Here is a 23,290-nt window from a genome sequence, read left to right as displayed (position 1 = left end):
AGTGGAGTAAAAAAGGGTGTTGTAAGTGTTGCTGTTCAGTGGGAGGGTTTTGAATCTGAAAATGGGAGTGTGCGACCGTGTTTGTGATTGCATGCATACCTGGCGCAGAATATGTTGGAGTAGGTCTTCATTTCGCTGAACTTGCACACCACAAATATGACCATGGCATTGGCTGGCAGTCCGAACAGTGTGATGATCACTCTCAGCACAATCACTCCAATGTCGAACTTGGTGGCCGAGTAGGAATAGTCCCCCTCTCCCTCTCCCTCTCCCATCCCACCGGACAGACTAATGTTCAATGATGTGTCGTTCACAGCTGTCATCTTCCTGTATTTTGTTCACTCAGTTCTAAATAATACTAATCTCAATCGTGTTTGAAAACAAGTGAAATATAAGCAATTTGAAGAAAACTCAAAAAAAGCTATTCATTTTATGGGTATCCATACAACGATTGTCATCTAAATGAACAAGAAAGGCCACGTTTTTAATTCAAGCTGTCAGCCATTGAAAGATTCTTCCCAATTAGCGTTAATTGGAACAGGAAACGTATTTGAAAAAAAATCAGGCTCTCAAACAAATATGCCGAAGTCAATTTATTGATCAAATTTAAAAAGATAACTGGGAAAATTTTTTCTTTTTTTCTCCCAAAATTCTCATTTTTACGCTCCAAAAATTGTTTTTGTAGCGTTTTAATTAAAGCATAGTTATACAAACTAGCTTTGAATCACTACCGCATCTGAAGAAATTTTTAGTTGTTTGTTGCTAGAATATAGTTTTTGAATAAATTGTAATTTAATTCCCTCAAGGTAATTTTTTGATATTGGTACTATAATAAGTTCAGAGGTAAGTTTGCCTGGCTGCGTTATTCAGAGGAGATAGGCTTGAATAATATTTGTTGTACAGCTATTGTTGGACATAAATTATGTATTCTTATACCCATGTAATGTATTCTAAAGAAAAGACTGTTGAAAAGAATAGAATTTCAATTATTATGGTTTTCGGCGCCTGACGCAACATAAAAACTGGGCCGCAAAAAAACTTTGGCGTCTAGCTGAACCAAAATAAAATGCGGCTTACTAATTAATTCTGAAAGTATGAGCTGTTTTGAGGGGTAAAAATTGGGGGAGAGGGGTTGGTAAAAAATACCTAAGTAAACTATCTTTTACGGGAGTTTACTTCGCGGGAAATGAAATTAAACAATCATCATACTGTTTTAGTTTTTATTTCTCAGTTTCTTAATTATTTCTCTACTCAAACCAATTCAATTTTCTTACATACATTTACAATACTTCAATAGCATCTGAAAAAAGTTTGAAAGCGCTCAAAATTTAAAAAGTAATCATAATAAGTCATCTGTAACCAGGGGCGGATCTAGGATTTTCTCGAGGGGGAGGGGCGGATTTTCAAAAAAAATTTCGAAAATTTTGTCGATCTTTTTTTTTGGGTCGACCGAATTGATTTTTGAGCTTTCCTAAGCATGGTTTAGTCCCTTTTTTGGCAACATTTTCTGCGCCGCAGGCAAAAATTTAAACAAACAGTCCAAAAAAGGCGTTTTTAGGCATTTTTTGGAAAATTTTGACCAAAAAATTGCGTTTTTTCGGCGGGCGCTCCCCCCTCAAAAATAGAATATATTGGCGCCAAAGGCGCCTTTAGAAAAATTTTAGGGTCAGTTGGCCAAAAATGAATTTCTTAAAAAGTACCAAAGGAGGGACCCTTTGGGTCGGCAGGGGGTCGAGTCCCTGAGAGAAGGGCGTCCGCCCCCACCGCCCCCCCCCTAAATCCGCCCCTGTCTGTGACCATATTTTGTAAAGTTACGGGAGCTTGGAAATAGCCAATGCAGCCAATTTAGGTCAATTAATGCGCGTTTTTTTTACCAATTTTCTCCAATCAAGTTTTCAAAAAATGAACCTGTTCGAATAAATGACAGTTTTATTACATCAAAATTTTCTAATAAAATAGTTGAAAATTTTCTTACTGTTACAAAAAAATGTACTTTTTTTCGCATTTATTTTTTTTCAAGATTTTTTCATTTTCAAAATTAAGACAAATTATCGAGTTCTATGCAAATCAATACAACGCCGTTTTCTATTTATGTTCAGTTTTTTCGGCTCATTCCAAATTGAATTGAAGCTATTTGTTTGCTTCATAAATTGGTTACTAAATGAGAATTATATCGTTTTATACTAGCAACTGAGTTTGGCGAGAAGATATAACAACAAATATAAAAAACAGCTTGAATCAAAATGAAAATCTAACCCTTAAGATTCCAACCTTCCTTAAACATTTTTTAAACTGCTTTGAAACGGATAATTTTTCCAATACAAAAATGGATTGAAAAAATATTTGATGGATTTTTTTTCTGGTTTTTCAAAAATGCCTCTCACAGATTATATACAAAATGATATTTTTATCGTCTAATAACAATTTAATTGGAGTCATTTATGAGCAGTCTAAATAGCATATCACGAGTTAATAGCACGGAAAATATCTTGCATTAATTATCCCAAACTATCAAAACTGGCGTTTTCAACCCGGACATTTATCTTATAAAAAGATTACAGGTAAGCTATCTTTTCAAGTTTGAGCTCAAGACATCACTGACTTTCTGATGCAATAAAAAGTTCTTTTCAAAAAGGGCTTTTTGAAAATTCGAATTATGTCTAGAGAAAAAACCACCCGAGCACAAAAATTCTCTCACTTTTTTGTGAGAGAAAAACTGCCTCCCCCTCTCATTTCTGATTGCCAATTTTTCCAATTTTTCCCCCATTGATATTTTTTTGAGATGTTTTCTGGCTGGCCAACCTTAAAAATTTTCTAAAGGCGTCTTTGACGCCAATATAACTAAATTTGATGGGGAATTTTTTTTGTCAATTTTTTTAAAAAAGTTATAGAAAACAAAAATGCAATCTTTTCTAGTTCACACCGTATGCTTGAGCATTTTCTTGCTTTAAACGTTGACTTGATTATATATTAGTTGGTTGCACGTGTTTGGTAATTTAGTTTTGCAGTTTTCCTAATTTTCTTTTTGCAATTTCTGGTTTTCAATTTCTTTCCCGGAGTTTTCCTGATTACATGTGAAAAATTGAAGTCATTTAGGATGGTTGTCAATTGTAAAATTGGCATATAACACTCGGCCTCATTTTGCAGTTGCAAAATAAATTAGGAAAAAAGGGGTGGAGTAATTCCTATTTACAAAACTTAAAACGCTGGCTTAATGGTCGTGTAAGCGTCAGTTGAAGTTATCGGCTATAACTGTCGGCGCAAGGCTGCTTTAGGGTGAGGCTCTCTTTGTCGTAAATTTTCGTTTGCTGGTTGATTGCAATAGTCCGGACTAACAGTTGCTAGTCTAATGGCAGGTATTGACACAATTTTATCTCTTACTTTGACGGTGTAAACGCGGGTCTGGTCATCATCGGTTGGTTTGTTTCCTGTGATCCGTCCAATTGGCCAGAGTCCTCGTGGCGTCATATCCTGAAAAATCCAGACAATTTCTCCTACTTTGATAGGCGGCGTCTTTGTTGTCCATCGTTGTCTTGGCATTAGTGTTGGAATAAACTCCTTCATCAAGCGTTTCCAAATATTGGTTGAGAGTTGTTGGGCAAATCTCCATTGTCGACTGAGTGTTGACGGCTGTTGGGTTTGTAGAGGTGGCATGGTGGCATGCGCTCTCCCGAGAAGAAAATGATTTAGTGTGAGGCCGTCAACATCTTCGGGCGATGATGAAACTGTAGTGATGGGTCTTGCGTTCATGAAGTGTTCAACTTCGCAAAGAACGGGGTTGAATATGTCGTCTGTTAGAATCTGGCTTCCTATGATGGCATAGAACGAAGCTTTGACTGATCTTATGAGTTGTTCCCATACACCTCCGAAATTAGAAGCTTGGGCAGGGTTGAATGTCCATTCAACCTGATGGTTGGCGTAGAAATGTTGTGTAACATCGGCCTCGAAGTGTCTGTTGAGTTCTTTTTCGGCTGCGGTGAAGTTTGTACCGTTGTCAGAAACAATTTTGGCTGGTTGTCCTCTGCGTGCGAAGAATCGTCGTAAGGTATTGATGAAGGCGTCGGCTGATTGCTCCTGGCACATCTCAAGATGTACGGCTCGTGTTGTTAGGCAAGTCATTATAAGGCCGTAGCGTTTGTTGTAGTTTCCTGCGGTTTTCGAAGCAAACGGTCCAAAATGATCTAATCCTGTTTCATGAAACGGGAAGGGTTTAGCGTCCGGAAATCTGAAGGCGGGTAGGGACGCAAGTTGCGGCTGTAGTCCAGTTGCGTGTTGTCGTCGGCATTCGTAACAGTTTTTATGACCTTGTCAATGTGTGCTCGAACACAGAGAATCCAATACTCGTTTTGACGAATATTTTTAAGTGCGATCGTGGCCAATGCTGGTTGTCTTTGTGGGTTTGTCCTATAAAGAGATGAACTGCTGGGTGGTTTCCATCAAGGATAATTGTGTTTTTTATGCAATAGTCCAATTGAGATTTCTCGAGGTGTCGACGTGCTCGCAAGAGTCCGTCTTCGTCTAGAAATGGTGACAGATGTCGAAGTCTGCTAGTTGTGGTGATTGGTTTATTTTGTGTCAAAGGGTTGAATTCTGGGTTGAAGCTGTCTCGTTGCGTCTGCTTGAAGTTAAAATTCTTTGCGGCAAACATGTTGTTGCTTGTCAGTTCGGTTGTCGGGTTTTCGTTAAGGGAGTGTAGTCTTTATCTTTGAAAATCCTGAGAGCACGCATCAAGTATGCGGTTGTTCGGAGAATTCTTGTCCATTTAGAGAATCTGTTGTAGTCGATGAAACTTTGTACTGTCTTTTCGGGGGAAGCTTGAAAAACTAGCACTGGGGTTTTTGCTATTTCATCCATGTGTCCAGTTCGATCGTTGAGTTTCAAGATATCCGTATTGGCGTCATTTAATTGTAGTTTTGGCCAGTTGCATTCTGATTCACATAAAAATTTTGATCCCGTGAACAATCTTGACTTGTTACTGAATTCCGATAGGGGTATTCCACGGGTTCCGTCGTCTGCTGGGTTTAGGCAATATTTCCATTGACACGCTTGGGTGCTTTCTAAAAGTTCTGCAACTCTTTGAGTCACAAAAATTTGTTGTCGTATAGCAGATTCCTGTATCCATTGAAGCGCTGTTGTGCTGTCGAACCACATATGCGTAGAGCTGATGTCAATCCTTCGTTCTCTGCGGATGAACTTTGCGAGGCTGGCACCAAAAACTGCGGCTTGTAGTTCCAATTTAGTTATTGCCTGCTGTTTTACAAAGAACAAAGGCACTGCTGATTTGTCAGTTGGCACTGTTGCTGTATACAAAATAAGCGACTGCTGCTAGGGCGCTGTAGGAGGCATCTGAAAAAACATGAAGAGCGATGTTGTCCTAGCTGTATCCGAAACAGTGTCGAGGTATTTCTACTGTCTCTATGTTGTTTTTCTCGTCGAGAAGCTCAAAAAGTTCAGGTATCATTTCTCGTAAAATTTGGTCGTCCATTTTCACTCCTTTTCTCCAAATTGCTGGCTGGGTTATTCGTAGTCGAATAGAAATAGGTGCTTCAGTTCCAGTTGGGTCAAAGATTGAAGAAGCTGCGCGAAGTAGATTCCGTTGTGTAGGTTTTTTCTGGGCGAGTTCGTGTAATTTGTCAGTAGTGAAACTGAGTGTATCGTTAGTTACTCTCCAATTTATTCCGAGAATTCGCTTGAAGATTTTGGGGTCCATGATTTCGTCTACGGTGATGGATCTATGTTCTTCTGGTATTGTTTGCAGAATTCTATGATCCGTAGTGATCCAATTCGTCAGGTTGAAGCTTCTTTGTTGTAGTAAGTGTCGAAGGTCTTCTATGATTTTCACTGCTGTGTCATTATCGTCGGTGGCTTCGAAGAAGTCATCCATGTAGAAGTTCTCGTAGACAAGTTTTTTCATGTGGGGATGGCTCTCAGAAGCACAAGCAGAAGAACATTTGGCTCCAAAGGCGAATCGAAAGTACTCAAAAATTTCGGGTTCTTCCGCTCCCCAGAGAAAACGAAGAAATTTTCTGTCTTCGGGGTTAACAGAAACCTGCATATACATCCCTTCAATGTCGGGGGTGATGGGATGCTTCCGTTTGCGAAATCGGGTAATTACTCCTAGTAGATTGCAGAGAAAGTCAGGTCCAGTGAGAAGCATATCATTCAGACATATTCCTTTAAAATTGGATTTGGCATTGGAAACAAGGCGAAAATTTCCTGGCTTGTTTGGGTTGATAATGCCATGTTCAGGTAAAATCCAACCTCTCGAAGGTATTTCGTCTGGCTCTAATTTCCTCATGTAGTGCTTGCTGAGATCCTGGTCAATTGTATTCTCGCAGAGAGCCAATTTTTCTGAATTCTCGTTAGGTTGTGTTTGCATCCAGTTGTATTGGGCAAATGCTGCTTTATAGTTGTTGGGAAGATTTGAATTTGGTATCCACAGAAGTCCAAGTTGATAGCGGTTGTCGTATAATGATATGGTTGTCCGAAGTGTTTGCATAGTGTGTATTTCGTTCGATGACATCGTTATTTTAGGTGATGTGGCATAGGTTTTCATTCGCCAGAATGAAGTGAGAAGATCCGAGATTTGTGTGTCGTCAGTTGATATATGTATTAGGTTGGCTGTTGCTTGGTGGCTTGAGAAGTATCCAATGTCGTTGTTGGGTCCCGCTAATGTCCATCCTAGGGCTGAAAGGACTGCTCGAGGAACATTTTGATTTCCTTTGATGGTGGTCTTCGGGCTGATGATGTTAATTTTGTCCGTTCAATTCACAAGGTCTACGTCGTTGTTGTTAAGTTTGGAAAACATATATCCTTAAAGTGGTTGTATTGGCTTCTGATGTCACTCATTTTTTTGGGCTCCGCTGCATTCAAGTTGATGTTCTCTTGGATTAAAACATTAGTCAGTTCAAACGCTAAGGTGTTATTTTCAAATGGTTGAATTGTAATATCCACTGTCTTAGCCTCTATTGTCTGCGAGTTGACAAAACCTCCAATGAGAAGTTGTTCCTGATGGTTAGTTTCCTCCAGTTGATGATATGCTGCTGTCGGTTGCGATATGTAGCTGTTTTTATTCCCTGTATCAGGAAAGGCGTATACTTTAAGGTATATGTGGCGGTGTCGTAATGTTACTGGTAAAGCAGCAGCACCAGTGAGTTGTTGATTCTTGATATCTTCTTTTGGCTGGCAAGATGGTTGACTTGGTTCGGTTGCTGGTTTGGGTTACACTTTGGTGTTCTTTGTGTTCGCTGTTCGTCGTGTAAAGTTGTGTGATGATGTTGATTGCATTTGCTGCATGTGTGCTTTGATGGGCAGTCTTTTACTTGATGTTGGCCAAGGCAGTTGTCAAAAAGTTTCTTTTCTGAAACGAGTTTCTTCTTCTCTTCCAAAGATGAATTCTGATACTTGCTGCAGTATGCTGGGTGGTGAGTTTGTCCATCGAAGGGACATGGGGGTCGGGCATTCGCATTCCAATTTTGGGAAGTCTTCTGTGAAGGCTGGTTGGTTGATGGTCGAGATCCGTTGGGGTATCGAATTCTTGGCGCTAGTTGTTGTCGATCGCTCGAGTCCAGGGTCATTTCCTGTGGTTGCATAGGTGCTAAGTGATCGCATGCTAATGCAAACTGTCTTATCCAGTCGTTGAAGGCGATGAGATTAGGCTGGTCGATAATCTGGGCGGTGATGTACTGTGTCCACTGAAGCTGCTGCTGGTGTTGCAATTTGCGGACGGCAAATTGTACGTATATTGTAGAATTCAAATCGTCTTTGAACCCATGCATCCGTTACGTTTCAACCATGTTACTGATGAATGTGAAAAACTCCATGTACGAATCCCTCAATCTATGGTTGCTTGAAGCTCTGTAGTCTGTTGATGAAGTCATTGATGATGATGTCGGGTCGTCCATATTGTCGTCGTAGTTCATGGAGGGCATCGTTGTACATAGTGCTATTGCAGGAGTAACCAGAAATAGCTTGATTTGCTTTTCCACTCACTAAAGTCTGCAGATGAGTCATCTTTTTGGCGTGCGAGATGGGTTGATTGTGGATTGTTGCTTAGAAGAGTCCGAACCACATGCTCCATTTCATAGGATTTCCGTCGAAAGGATCGATTTTTACTTTTGGGGGTCTAGTCATAAGACTGTAGTATGTTCGCGACTGTCCGTTACTTGATGTCTGAGAATCTGCTGCTGGAATGAACTGCTGTTCTGTAACTATGTTGAAGCTGAGGCTTGGGTTGGTGGTGTCGTGTTCTGTTTGTTGAAGCGGTGGTCTGTGTATTTCAAAATCTGTCTGGGGGACTTGCTTCTGAGTATCCTGGCTATCTGAAGAATTCTGCTCCTGTACTATTTGCTGAGCTGATGATCCGGGCTGATGGCTGCTGCTGGATAATGTTGACGTCTGGCTAGAGTCCCTATCTAGTATTGGTTGTTGTTGCACTGAATCAGCTGTGTGGGGGGCTTGAACTGTGGTGGCATTAGTGTTCTGCTGTTGTGGAGTTGTCTCTGCTGTATTTTCTTGTAGCATCTGTCTAAATTCTTCCATGATGTCGTCGTGTTCGCCTTGTATATCATTCATCGAAGCGGTTGATGAGGTTCTCCGCAGTGGCGTGCTCAGTCGGGTGGTCTACAAGGTACGTAGTAGCGTCTTCCAAATTGCTGAGAATTTTCTTCATCTCGTTTTCTGAGTCAGATATGTTGTAGTTCGTTTTGATGTCACTGATGGCTTTTGGTACTCGTCTTTTCGAAGAGGCTTTTCGTACTCGGCTTTTCGTACTCGGCTTTTCGAAGAGGCGCTCTAGTTGGGCGATGAGAAGGTTTCTCTGGGGGAGAGTCGTTTTGTTGGGCATGGATAATTTGTCGTAGCTGATCGTTGTTGTCGTTGCAATTGTTGTAGATGTCGTATCCAGTCGTAGTTTTGACCTATTTTGTTAGTTTCTGTCCTAGGGAGCTAGATCTAAACTTAAAAGGAACGAAGCAAAATAACAATGGAGCGGAAAATAAATTTTCAACTAAGTATAACGGAATAGAAAGTTACAAATGCTTGAAAGTAGTTCGTTCCGATACTTAAACAGGCGGAAAGTAATATAAACCAAACGTAAAGTTAACGTCCCTTCACCAAAGTTAAGCTATGGGGGGTCAGAATTGTTCACCCGATTTTTTTTAAATCTTAAAAACGAGTTGTCCTTAGTTGGCACTAAAGACAAACTGGGCTTCCAGCCTGGTCAAGGGGTAGAGCAAGGGTGTGGTTTCCGGCAATTTAGCTGAGTGCCATATTGAAAACGAAAATGTAATCTTTTCTAGTTTACACGGTGTACTTGAGTATTTTCTTGCTTTAAACGTTGATTTGATTATAAATTAGTTGGTTGCACGTGTTTGGTAATTTAGTTTTGCAGTTTTTCCCAATTTTGTATTTGCTGAGTTCTGGTTTTCAATTTCTTTCCCGGAGTTTTCCTGATTACATGTGAAAAGTTGAAGTCATCTAAGATGATTGTCAATTGTCAAATTGGCAAATAACAAAATGCTCAAAACGTCGTGCTTAGACTGTTTTTTTTCGAATATTTGTACAAAATTTTTGACAGAATAGGGTCCTTATAGTATTTTCGGAGAGCTCGGAAAATCAAATTGGTCGACCTAAAAATTTTTTTTCTCGAAAAACTGCCCTCCCTAGAAAAATTTCTGGGCACGCTACTGGCTACACGTGAGTTTCAATAAGAGTTTTGCTTTTGCCAATCACTTTTCTGAATTACGAGATGACAGTTCAGTTATTTTTTTGATAATAATTTTTTAACAGGAAGGCAGAGAATTACACATATTCACATAGGATAGCACATACTCTGAAGAAAACAAGATTATAATAATAATTTTATTTTCAAGTCAAAACTTATAACCATAAATTATGTGAAACTGTACATTTACCATAAATTTCGGCTGGGGAGAATAATAAAAAGGCATCAGCTTGTCGGGTGGCATCTCCATGAGCAAAATCTATTCGTCTACTTTTTTTAAACTAAGATCATATAAACAGTAGGACCGAAAAATTTCTTCAAATTAATGCCATATTGATATCATAACTACCTATAGACAAGATTGCATGACACAATAAAGCATTTGATTCTGACAGGCAGTTAAGTTTTGAGGAAGGCCACTTCAATGCGATTTATACTTAAGTCGAAAACAAACACCATTTTATGGAAAAACAGCCGCTGCTGGAATTTTAGGCTTGTTTTGCGGCTTTTCCCACAATTAGTGTGAGCAAAAATTACAAATCAAACAGATTAAATAATAGATTAGATTAATCAAGTTAAGATGAAATAATATCATGTGATAGTTGAACAAAATTGACCCATGAGGAAAATCGAATTAAAGCCAGACAAATTCGACCGACGACCTGCGAAGTTGAATTAAGTCAATTGCGGGCAATGGTCAAGAAACAAGGACAAAAAGTGTTTGGCTCGTTCGGCTCAAAACATCGTTTGACTCAAAAAGTCAAAAACAAACAGTTTTTGATTTTGGCAATTGCACTCGAATCATTAGACAAACAACTCAGACGCGCTAGGAATAGGATGCGATATTGTTTTCTGAATTTTTCTGGAGCATCTAGGGACTGTTTTTTAGGAAACCGACCCCAAGTTTTGAGGAAGTAAAGTGCAAAAAAATATGACAACTAAAATTAAATTGCAGCAATTGTAAAATTTACAGGAAATTGTCAAAAAAAATTAGTTCGATAAGACTTATGAAACAAGGATGCCTACCAAAAGCAACTTGAATGCCATAAAATTGAATCAATTGTATTTTAGAGCAAAAGGTTGGATAACAAGACTGTTTATTAGGTCGGCTTAGCTTCTGCAGAGCGCGCAGCTCCACGAAGTTGACTGTGCTTTTCAGACACACATGCTAGCTGATCTGATCAAAGCGAACCCTAGACGGCAACAAAACTCCAGATGTACTACAAAGTTTCATTCTTTTCTGCCATCATGGGAGCCAGTTTTTTGTAGAACATGGCAGCAAGCTTTCCCCCACCTCCAGAGCAGGATATTACAAAAGGAGGGAAAAGTTATGTTACATTGTTTGGATGTTCCGTTAGAAACAACGCTTCTTTGCAAGATTAGGTTTCCCGTGAACAAAAAGGAGGATCCACGTTCAACTAGGTGCATGCATTGAAAAACCTCATTTTAAAGACCGCCATCGGTCTTTTTAAGAGTTACTCAACTTCAACGTTTAAGCTAACTTCTGTCAAGAGCTTTTCTGTCTTGGTGTTATAAGTTCATGGTAACTTTTTGCTGGAAACCCAACGATACAGCACAACATCATACGCTTTAAAGAAAAGCTGTTACCATGTTCACATTGCGAATGTTTATCTTTGAATGCTTAATTCATATCGTAAGCAAAGAGCATCACAACTGGTCGAGTGGCTCAATCAGAATGCGTGTTCCTCTATAGGAGGCAGAAAGAGTGGTCAGCCAGTTGGATGTACCATTTTCATTCATTAACTAGAAAACTCTAGTATGTTTGGTGCTGCGGATAATGACTGTGACCTAATTTTTTCTTTGCTTTGGCTTAAATTTCGTTTAATTTTTCATCTGTTTCGGGATTCTCTTTTGTTTAGTTTGAATTTCTCCTATGCCGGTTGCATCAGAACACAATTTTCAAAGTAAATATTCACACAATCTCTTGGAATCTTTGCAATTTTCACAATGCATCAGTTTCTGATATGATAAAATTGATATCTCGATTTCTAGCAGAGAAGCTCCAAATGGGCTTCACAATATCGTCGGAAACCGATCTATAAGTCAGATGATGGCAAAACTTGATTTTAATTTAGTTTTCAAATCTTGCGAGGTTCGTTTGTTGCTCATCCTGGCTGCAACAAGTTCGCTGCCCAAAGTTCGCAATAGGTAATTCCACATAGGATTGAAACTGTGGATGAATGCTGCAAAACTGTGATTGAATCTATTTTTTTTTCAGTTTAGTCTTTCAGTTTCAAAGATCAATCTTTTTCAAAATTTTTCATCGTGACTTTCGCGAATAAGCAACTGAGATTGCTATGAAATTTTTTCTTCGGGCAGGTTTTTATATTTTTTTGCTCTTTTTGCATGTCTTCGGGAAAAAAATCAATAGCATCAGCTTGGCTGTCTTATTAGCTATTCTTTCTTACATGAAACTTTTCTCCAAAATCCCCGGGTTGACCAAAAATGCTTATCATACAATTCTCATAAATGGTAAATTTCTTGTCATATAATTCCATACAATTCCATACCTACAGAAAATTGTATGAAATCTCTATTATAAACATTTCCCCTAAATGGAATATGTATGACTATTATTTTTGCCATAAATGGAAACTGTATGACTAAAAATTTGTTATTTATGAGAATTGTATGACAAACAGTTTTCGGATTTTTTTGGCACTAGTTACATTCAAGCCCATCTAATAAGCCCCCACCATATTTTGATTAAAAAAACACTTTATAAATTATATTATAAATCGATTATATCTCTCTTTTTGAAGTCATTTATGATCAATTAAAATACATTATAATCAATTAAAATTGATTATTTTAATCCGAATTTCTAACTTATTTGTTTTGAAGAAAAATCCTATAACAATTGATTATAATTGTTTATAATCATTTTTGTTTGCCCATTTTGTCTTCGACCTTTAACCTGAAATGCTCATATTTTATGCTTACGAGACGTTTATTTATAGGAAAATGGGGAAAATTGTTGTAACAATTTTCACATCAATTCAAACTTAACATTTTTTTTTTTCATTTCTTCTTGGTTATAGTTGTTTCATGCTGCACATTTTAAGTTTTTTTGGCCACCAAAATATCGGCACACTGCTTTAGTTTCATGGTTTATATAGAAGAATAATATTTCACCTACCGTGGGATTCTTTCAAATAAAATGAAGAGATCTTTTTGAAACTTTTGTTTCGTGGTAGAACTTTGTGTTCAGGTGAATAAAACGTGACATGACATCTCAGTTTTAAAAAATTTTGACAGAAAAAAGGATTATAGTCTTTTATAATAGATGATAATTGATATTAAGAAATTATAAGAGATTATAAGAGATTATAAGAGCTGAAAGAGATTTTTTGAACTACTATAATCAATTATAAATGATTATAATTTAGTTTAATATCACGAAAATTGTTATCATGATAAACGATTACAAATCGTCTAAAGATCCTTATTTAACGCTTTTAATTAATTATAATTTTAATAAAATCACAATTATAATTGTAATATAATCGATATTTTTCTCTTTTTACTGAGTGCGGGCCCTGTTATGGCGTTTATGCATGTCTCAGGTCTTCCCCCGCCATATTTTGATTTAAAAAAACCAAATATTTTATAATTTTTTTTCTTATATATATCAAAATGTGGTGGGGGAAGACCTGAGACATGCATAAACGTGCGTTTGAGGACCTGAAACGCACGTTTATGCATGTCTCAGGCCTTCTCCCACCATGTTTTCATAAAAAAAAAACAATTTATAAACGTAAACGTGCGTTTCAGGGCCTGAAACGCACGTTTATGCATGTCTCAGGTCTTCCTACCATAATTTGATTTTAAAAAAAGCAATTTATAAAGTATTTGGTTTTTTAAATCAAAATATGGTGGGGAAGGCCTGAGACATGCATAAACGTGCGTTTCAGGCCCTAATAGCGCCAAAGCGTGACAAACTTCAGAAAAGATTGCTTGCATCAAAGCATTATTGAGAGAAAAAAAATTCAACGAAATTTGTATTTTTTTGTTTTTAATTGCTTCTCCTTTACTTGGATTTGAACGGATTTGTTTTCGCATTTTGTTCTCATCCTTTGAAAAAAAAAAATGCTACCATTTTCTTTGAAGTTTCCAAAAACTGGTCTGCAAAAAATTTCCGCGGAAAATGTTAAGCTTTTATTTTCTATTGTATTTCGAAAATGTATGAAAATTGTATGACAAGTATTTTCTCCATACACTTGATGTATGAAATTGTATGATAATGATTTTTGTTGTATGGAATTGTATGATAAGCATTTTCGGTGTATGGAGGTCAACACGGGCAGCAAGTCAATTTTCCCCTTTTTCGAAAGAATATTTTTTTTTTGGTTCCAGATTATACCTGAATCAAATTTGATTGCTAAATAAGTTTGACAAATAAGAGAAGGCAGAACGAATGCAACTATTTTATATTTACTCATTTCAGCATTTTTTGACAACTTAAGGCGATTTAGGGGGTCGGCCGAGTCAATTTTTCTATTTTGATACTCCTTAAAAAGTCATTTCATTATAGTTGTTTGACAGATTTGTGTAAAATCTTCATCTTTAAATCTGACTTATTTTTCATCGTAATCGGATCGTCTTTTCCCTGATGTCAACAAACCTCAAGTTATCCGATTCAATAGACTTCTTACTATGCTGCTCCACTTACTTGATGGTAACCACCCTATGTTTAGTTAACTGGGCAGGGTTATGTGTAACTGTCGGTCTAATTCTCGTATATGGGGTGCACAATTTCAGGCTTTACAACCCGTATGTAAAAGTGGAGAATAGTTGTTCGCTAAAGTCGATAATTTGTAGATTGGCTTGAAACAATGGGTACAATTTCAAATAAAATCAAATCTACTGCGGTCAACTTGCCTACACATTTGAGACTGAGGAAAAGCCCCAAATCCTCACCTAAATTTAGGAGGCATCTATCGGCTTAGGTATCCTAGATGGGTTTAAAAGAAGCACCGTTTTTCCACCTAAAACTCAAAGTCTAGATATCAGCTCAATTATTTTAGATCGAGGTAAAACAGTATTCACAGCGTAGCTTTTTAATATTTACAATCTGCAAAGCTTTCCTTTTAACGCGTACGCACTTAGGTGTCGTTTGTTTTTAGCGTCGTTTTTTTAGTGTCGTTTTTTCAATTTATTGTCGTTTTTTCGGTGATACATGGAGCTGAAAGAAAAACTACAGATTAGGCATATTCGACAGTCTTAGTAAAATAAGCAAACCGAACAACAATTTTTCTAGAAAAATGACTAGAAAACGAAAAAAAAAATTCAAAGGTAGTGGTCAAATTTTTGAAGTTTTTGATTCCAAAAAGCTGCTAAAATATTCCAAAAAACTAATGTTTTTCAAGTAAAACTAATTTTGTACGTTTTATTTAAAGCTATTGTAAGCTTTAGAGCCATTAAAAAAGCTATTTCAAGCCCGCTCGCTCGCTTTATTTGCTCGAATTCAGTTAAAAACAACCAAAAATTTCAAACCAGCTTTTCTCGAAATCAGGAGATTTTTTTTGAAAATTTTTCATGTCATTAAAAACATGACTGTAACGGTTTCAGTGTGATTTATCACTTAATTCTCTCCAATGAATATTTGTGCCAGCTGATTTTACGTGGAAAACAAAAAAAAGTAAGAAAAAAAACACACTAGTACAAAATTCCTCTCCGTTTTTCAAATGGTCGAACAAAATCAGTATTTGAAAAACTTGTTTGAAAAGACTACGTAAAAGGAAGCTTATGTCAGCTGGCATGACAGTTAATATCAAATGCTAAGTGATGGAATTTGAGTTTAGGGATTTTTTAAAACATTTTAACTTAATTATACTATATCAGCTTCCTTAATTATGTCTCGTGACCTATTATTGTGCCCTAAATCAGACGAGGCTGCTCAAATGAACGATCCGACTGCCGTTCAAAATCAATTAAATTTGACATTTTTTTTATTTTAAGCCCATGCCGTAGGCTTAGTACAAAATGACATATTTCTTTGAATCTGGTAGCCAATTATCAAGAGCAAATTGCTTCCTTAATTTCAAATTGAAAGAATTAATTTTGCCGCTTACTTGTTATTTTAATTTGAGCTCACGGCATCAATACCACCGTTCAGATGATATTAAAACCCCGCTGTAAAAGTCTAATTTAAATGCCAAAACTTATCTGAAAAAAAAACTACCCCAAAAGTTTTTGAAAATCGGAACAATAATAAAAAAAATCAAAAGCAGAATAATTCGAATTTATTGGAAATAAACTTTAGAAAAATCGATTTTAATCAAACAAGTTTGCAAAATTGACAAATTTCAAAGCCCAAGGTATTTTCAAAACCGATTGCAGATATAATTTTTCGGTGTTAATTTGAGGTAGTCGTAATCATTATTGGACATAAAAAGAGTATGAGTGAAACCAACCATTTATTTGAACGCCAAATGGGATCACACAAATACTAGGGGCATTATCCTTATGTTCTTTTTGCAGAAACAAAGCTGAAAGTTTGCTACCAAAACAATTTCTAAAACTTTGTTTCGCTCATGTGATACGTTTCAGAAATAAACATTTCAAACATTTCAAAGCCCAAGGTATTTTCAAGATTGATTGCAGATAGAGTTTTTTTGGTGTTGATTTGAGGTAGTCGTAGTCATTATTTGATATAAAAAAAAGTATGAGTGAAAACCAATCATTTATTTGAACGCCAAATGGGATGACAAAAATACAAGGGGCATTATCCTTATGTTCTTTTTGCAGTGTCATACTACAGTGCAATAGCAGTAATCGCATGATGTAATGATACCCTTCAGTGATATCAATTATGATTATTATGATGTGTCCAATGTCAAGCGTTCAGAGACATTGGTACACAGCTGAGAGCTTAGAGTTTGAATCTGCTGTATCACTCTCAGTGACTAAAAATAGACAAAGAAAACAATTAATTCAAGCAACAAAGAATACATTCTTGAATTATTACTAGTTTTCCCACAAGATTTCATATAGGATATCACATGGCGCAGCCAGCAGCATTCGCAGCTCAGGTTAATCGTACTGATATGGAAATATTCGTATTTTTGGCGTCAGCATATTTAGACGCACCGTGGCAATTTAAAATCTGGTTCAAGCAATTTCTATTGGCAGTAACTGTAAAAGAAAATGTTAACCCAGAAGTTATGATGGAGGAACCGAAAGACATATTAGAAGAATCATCTCCGCAACCAGAAAACGCCACGAGAGGGAGAGAATGAAGCTGCGACGACAGCCAGAAATCTTAGAGATAAGCTAGCAAGAGATCGAGTTATGCTGGAAAATGAGGAGAGAAGAACACGGGGCCAAAGGTTTGGCCACAAAGTTTTTTATAATGAGGTACAGAAGAAGCTTGTATCCAGATTATTGATTTCTCTAGGGACTGAAGGAAAGAAAAGGTTTTTGCAAAAAATCCACACGCCGAAACTTCCAAAATGTCGTTCACGGAAATTACACAGCTAGCATCGGTCTCGTTTCAAAAGGTAAAGTGAGTGACTTATGAAAGATACACCTTGTTCACACGAATGCAAGAATCCGGGGAATCACTGGAGGCATTCCATGCAGCATTAACTGCTCAAGCAGCCCGATCAGAACTTAGAACACTGGAAAGTGAGATAGTTCGTGACCTATTCATTTCGAAAATGAAAAATATGACGTTGCAGGATACACTGACATTTGAAACGCTAGATCCAGAGGAAGTGTTGAAGAGAGCTATAATAATCGAACTTAGCAAATTGACTACTCTGGCCTTTCAGAAGACAAATGCAGCAGCAACAGTAGGAACGGGCAACAACTACAACTCTGGGGTGAGAATAAAACAAGAACCAGTGATGGCTGCCAGGAACTCAACGGGAAACAAAAAAAATCAACAAAATAAGAGGGAAGCGAATAAACGACAAAATAACAACAGAAACTCCAATGGGAAAACAAAACCATGTAATAGATGCGGAAGAGCATTTGACCAGGGACACCAAAAAGCTGTTCGGCACTGGGCAAAACTTGTAAGAATTGCGGAAAATCCAACCACTTTGCAAAAATGTGTAAATCTAAGTATGTGAGTGAAGTCACGGAAGAATCCGAAAAATCAGAAGAGGAATGTGACCTCATAAGAGAAAATATCGGCTCCTGTAGTGATTTTGAAGTATTGTCATTACAAACACACCAGCCGGAGAACGAAAGAATCTCGAAATACGTAGGCGATAGAATTAACGAAAGCAATAAAAAGTTAAATGGGGAAAAGATAAGAGTTCAAAAAATTGACATACCAACGTCGAACAGGGTAAAATCACTAAAAGCCATGGTGAGAATAGATAATCAAATCATACAACTGATGGTAGATACCGGAAGACCAGTCTCTTTCCTAAATTGGGCGACGACATAAGAAACAATCGATTAATCAAACAAAGCAAGATTCATTTCGTCCGATAAACTGAACTTGGCTACCCAGTTCCTCGACTACAAAAAACAACCAATCTGTGTATTGGGGGCATTAAAAACAAATTTTCGTTCAACAGGCTGGGAGGTGAAAGGAGCCACTTTTCTGGTGACGGAACCTAAAACCAGATTCATAATGGGACTGGACTTACAAGGACACGTGGGGATTGCCACCACACAAAAACCAGCACCAAGAGAATTGTCCAGGTTTGACGTGCTCATGTGCGAGCAGTCAGAAGGTTGGAAAAACACATTTTTTGATAAGTTTAGCGATTTTTTTGAAAGACAAGGAATCTCAAAAAATCACACGCGATATGTTTGATAGATAAGAATTTAGCGATTTGTTTGATAGACAAAGAATCTCAAAAAGATTGAAGAAATGGGGAGAAGAATCCCAATTCATATACAGGACAAAGTAGAAAAAGAAATTAAAAAACTGTTGACAGAAGGTCATGTCACAAAGCTGGACAAATGTACAAGTGATTGCTTCATAGCCCCAAATGTAATAACAGTAAAAAAGGACGACTCGATAAAATTGGCGATGGACGCAAAACCCATAAACAGGCAATTGTTCAAAAATAAGTACCAAATGCCCAATGTAGATGAACTCATAGATGGGGTTGCCAAATAGTTACAGATAACAAAGAGGGCACAATTTAATAACACAGTGTTAGATTTAAAGTACGCCTATAGCCAGTTAAAATTGGCTTCAGACTCAGCTAAGCAGTGTAACTTTGATATTGTTGGTGGAAAAGCTACCGGGACGTATAGATTCCTTACAGGGTTCCATGGATTAGCAGAAATGCCAGCCGAATTTCAAAAAGCTATGGATCGAATTTTTAACCACGCAAAAAATCACTTTTTGTTTTTTTGGACGACATTACATTGTGTCGAAAGGTAGTGAAATCGAACATGAAAAATTAGTAGAAACGGTACTGAAAAACTGGATGATGAAAATCTGGCATTAAAGATTTCGAAATGCGAATTCTTCAAAAACCAGGTGAACTGGTGGGGACAACACCTTTCGGAGTCAGGCGTCAGTCCAAAGTTCACTAAAACCGAAGCGATACAAAATCCAAATCCACCAAACTCGCTAAAACAATTAAGATCCTTTCTGGGTAGTATAAATCATCTTGCAAAATTCATACCCAACGCGGCAAGCTTAACAGAAAAGTTGCCGCCACTTCTCAGAGGAGAATCAAAAGAAAAAGCTGAAAAACAAGAAATTACCAGTAAACAAATTTGATTGGGGGGATGAACACACAGTGGTGTTTGGTGGTGTTTTTTTGGTGTTAATTTGAGGTAGTCGTAGTCATTATTGGATATAAAAAGAGTATGAGTGAAACCAACCATTTATTTGAACGCCAAATGGGATGACACAAATACTAGGGGCATTATCCTTATGTTATTTTTGCAGAAACAAAGCTGAATGTTTGCTATCAAAACATTTTCTATAACTTTGTTTCGCTCATAGGACACGTTTCAGAAATAGACAGTTTACGCTATTATATATTTTTAGTTGGTACATTTTTGTTATAAGGTTCTGATATAATGAACAGCTTGCGCCAAAACACTCAATCTCGTTAGAAAGTTTCTTCTTTCTGATAAAATGCCTAAAGTTTCAGAAAACAAGAATGCTCGTATCATTGCAATAGCCTGATAAATTTTTAGTAAAACTTTGATGGAGCTTTAAGCTCTGGAAACTCTGTTTTTGGTTTTTCCCATCACATCTAGTACCAAGTACAACGTAATACGTATTGAGACTTGTCAGGTAAAGAAAAATTGGAACATTCATCCTAGCTCAATTCAAAATTGGAAACTTTTGTTCGCCGCGATTGTAAGATTGGCTCTTGTGTTGAACATCATCAAAAACTTATTTGAAATGGTCATTTTTTTTTTCAATAGTTCGGCAAAAAGATATCTTTTCAACTTGTTAGAACTTAACAAAAAAATAGCAGGTTAATGAATTTTTCTGCTCTGAATTTTTTTCGTCCTATCAAAACATAAGCGTACAATGAAAAAAAAACTGAACTGAGACAAGTACTCTGCTGTCACTTTTGTCACTTTTATAATACGAGACGCAAACGTATCAACTTCTACTCACTCAACATAGTGTGTGGGCAAAAAATTAAAAAACAAAGTTGAAAAATTAGTTCAGCTTGATCATTTTTCGCACATAATGAAACAACTTTTAAAACTAGAAAACTTTTTCATTGATGTCAAAGGGCTTAAAACAAGCAGTCTTGCTTCAATTTCATGGTTGATTTTCTTGTTTGAAAGAATGGCTAAAACTGTCAGCAATTAACTGTAAATCAAAAACAGAACACGACAACTAGACTAAGTGTAAATATCTGAAAGGCAAAATGGCATGCGCCTTTGAAGTTTATAATCAGTACCAAAATTAAAGCAAATTTTTTTGGTTAAAGAATTTGCACGAAGTTGATTAACCTATAATTTTTGACTTCGACATCCAGTTTTTGATGTCATAAATAGTGGCAAAAAATTTTAAAAGCTATAGTAGGTCATCTAGGATTTGAATCTAGATTTATTGGTAGATGGAGAAATTTTGGATATTTCTAGTCATAACTCCCTTCAATAAATTTTAGCCAGTATGAACCACATAAAACAAATAAACGGCGTGCACAGTGCAATTGCATGTGCATGCTTTCTTACTTAGACAAAACTCATAACTTCATAACTCTATGCAGCAAGTAGTTCGGTACTTACAAAAAGTGGGCGCTTTTTGAAAGATTTCATTTACAAATGAAAGCAAAAGGTTTGTTTAAAAATGTCAAATTGTGGGGCTATTTCTTTTAATACTAGGCTGCAGGGGGAAGGGGAAGGTATACTTGAACTCGAGTTTTCTCTAAAGAAGAAAGTGGATTTTCAAAAAAAAATTAGAAATCAAGATTTTTTCCACCTTTTCCTTTGATCGACCAACTGATTTTTTGAGTTCTCACAAAACAATATTTAAATCTAAATTTGAGATGCGAAGTTTGACAAAAACAAGGATCAAGGATATCTCATTTCAAGACCAGATGACGCTGACGGATATCTCAGCTCAATTTAGAGCGGGTATGATATCAAGATGTGAAATTTCTTTTGGAAGATGAATCATGCTGAAAAAGATAAACATAGCAGAATGACAGTTGAAAAAGAGTAATGAACGCAAGAAAACCGAAACAAAATTGAGTAGTTTTTGAAAATACCTCAATTTTCGAATTTACAAGAAATTAACAGATGGCTTTAAAGCACTTTTAATTTCAAAAACGATTTGTTTTGACTGTTTTTGATGAATTTGATCCAATTTGCAAAAACAGGATCAACATGTAAAATTGTTAGTTCGCTGGGTAATCTGATAACTAAAATCCGTTTGTGAAATTGGAAGTCAATTACGTTTTTATGGCAGTAACAATTTCGCTGTTTGATTGAGGATTTTGCCATCCTTTTAACAAAGGAAATGAAGTGAACTAAAAAAGAAATCAAAAATCAAATCACGAACAATCAAAATTTGGTGAGATCACTTTTTCGAAACTTTCATTGGGGAAGATGATTGTTCTTAAGCGTTTTTTTTTGTATCAAAGAGCCTACTGGTTGTTTCGTTGAATACTCAAAATCTTGCTAGACAAGACACAGTAATTTGTCCGATTGTTTTCCTTATTTATTCGAACAAATTTGAGAGCAAACGGGGAAATCATATTTAATCAATCGTTCAATTTGCGGGTGATACTTCTCTAGTTTCTGTGGATATAAGAAATTTTCTATTTGGAAAATTATCATACAAGAAGTCTCAACTGTCATACTTTGAAGTCTTTATTGTTTTATTTAACGGAAACCAAACTAGTCGCGTGGAACAAACTAACAGTAAATGTGGAAAAACCTAAATCATCAATTTCGATAAAAAATGAAAATCATCTCGCTCAATAATATTCGAAAATGAAACGCTTAAGGTGCAATTAATTTGCATATTTGAAAATGAAAAGCTTCTTAAGAAAAGTTTATTTGGCTTAATTTGAAAATAAGCTAAATAAGTTGCAGTTATATTGGACAGAAAAACTGAGCAAAAGGGCTTGAAAAATTTTTGCTTAAAATATCTTGAGCAATAAATTGCTGTTAATGGCGCGTGTTATTGTTTTTTTTTGAAAAACTAAATGTTTTCACACCTTACTTATTGAAGAATAACTTTCAGCAGATAACAACAGAAAAATTTCGACCATGAATTTTCAGATAAGGAAGGTTGTAAAAGTTTGTTTTTTTTTTTAAAAAAAGTGAGTAAAATTGATTTATTCTTAAAAAGCAAAAATGACCCTGCAGATTTAATTTAAGGAAATGTCGTGTGGTAAATTTTACATTGTGTTTTTTGAAAAAAAAATCGAAGGATAAAAAGAGGCAAAAAACTAAGCAAACTCATAAAACTTCGTTAATCAAAAACTCTAAACAGTAAGAGCTGGACAAGTTTACAACAATGCTTGTCGGAGTTTTCGATTGCTAAAAAATTGGGCGGATTTATTACAAATAAAGTGCCAGCAAACGAAATCGTTGGTGATTTTGAGTCATCTATGTATGTTTATTCTTAATATTTTTGTTATATTTTTATCACTGCAGTTTGGAAACTAGCCAAAAATGCCTATTTTTGTCTGATGTTGATTTGTAAACTGATATCATAAAATATAAAGCATGCCTTTTGGTAACGGTAAAAGTTTACCTGTTTTTGATTTTAAAAAAATATCATCGCAATAAAAACAAGAGGTAAATGTTGATTTAGTTAATCAGGCTTCAAAGATATCAATGAACTCATCAACTTTAACTAATTTGAAAAAAAAAGTATAATTTTTGGTTTTTAATCTCACTTCTTTCGTTTTTGCCTTTTCTTTGACTAGTTTTAAAGTATTCTGATAAGCGTCAAAATAGATCAGAACAGCCTAAACAAGATTAAAAAAAGTCCTTCTCGAAACAAATTGAATTATCAGAATGATTGGTATGATTTGTCGGAATTTTTTTCCGCCATTCGTAAAAAAGAGTGCCTAAAAACGGTTCAAAAATGTTCAGAGAAAGTTTCTCTAAAACGAGAAATTGCTTTGACATTTCTAG

General features: G+C 36.3%; 3 protein-coding genes across 3 annotated transcripts in view; all 3 read right to left on the bottom strand.

Moving 5' to 3' along the window:
- The window catches only part of LOC134856787 (adenosine receptor A3-like), a 108,821-nt gene that overhangs the window by 42,540 nt on the left and 42,991 nt on the right, over window positions 1–23,290 (bottom strand). The window contains exon 2 of the mRNA XM_063873062.1: window positions 100–348. Within this exon, the coding sequence (XP_063729132.1) occupies window positions 100–323 (224 nt within the window). The 5' untranslated portion in view covers window positions 324–348. The remainder of the gene's footprint in view (window positions 1–99; window positions 349–23,290) is intronic.
- Window positions 3,247–4,083, bottom strand: LOC134838713 (uncharacterized). The gene has a single exon (XM_063854115.1). The coding sequence runs from the start codon at window positions 4,081–4,083 to the stop codon at window positions 3,247–3,249; it is 837 nt and encodes a 278-aa protein (XP_063710185.1).
- LOC134838697 (uncharacterized) lies at window positions 5,375–6,523 on the bottom strand. The gene has a single exon (XM_063854114.1). It carries the CDS (start codon window positions 6,521–6,523, stop codon window positions 5,375–5,377), a length of 1,149 nt encoding a protein of 382 aa, XP_063710184.1.

The sequence above is a fragment of the Symsagittifera roscoffensis genome, chromosome 1 (genome assembly GCF_963678635.1).
Source record: "Symsagittifera roscoffensis chromosome 1, txSymRosc1.1, whole genome shotgun sequence".
Lineage (NCBI taxonomy): Eukaryota > Metazoa > Xenacoelomorpha > Acoela > Convolutidae > Symsagittifera > Symsagittifera roscoffensis.
This window is presented reverse-complemented; position numbering and strand designations above follow the sequence as displayed.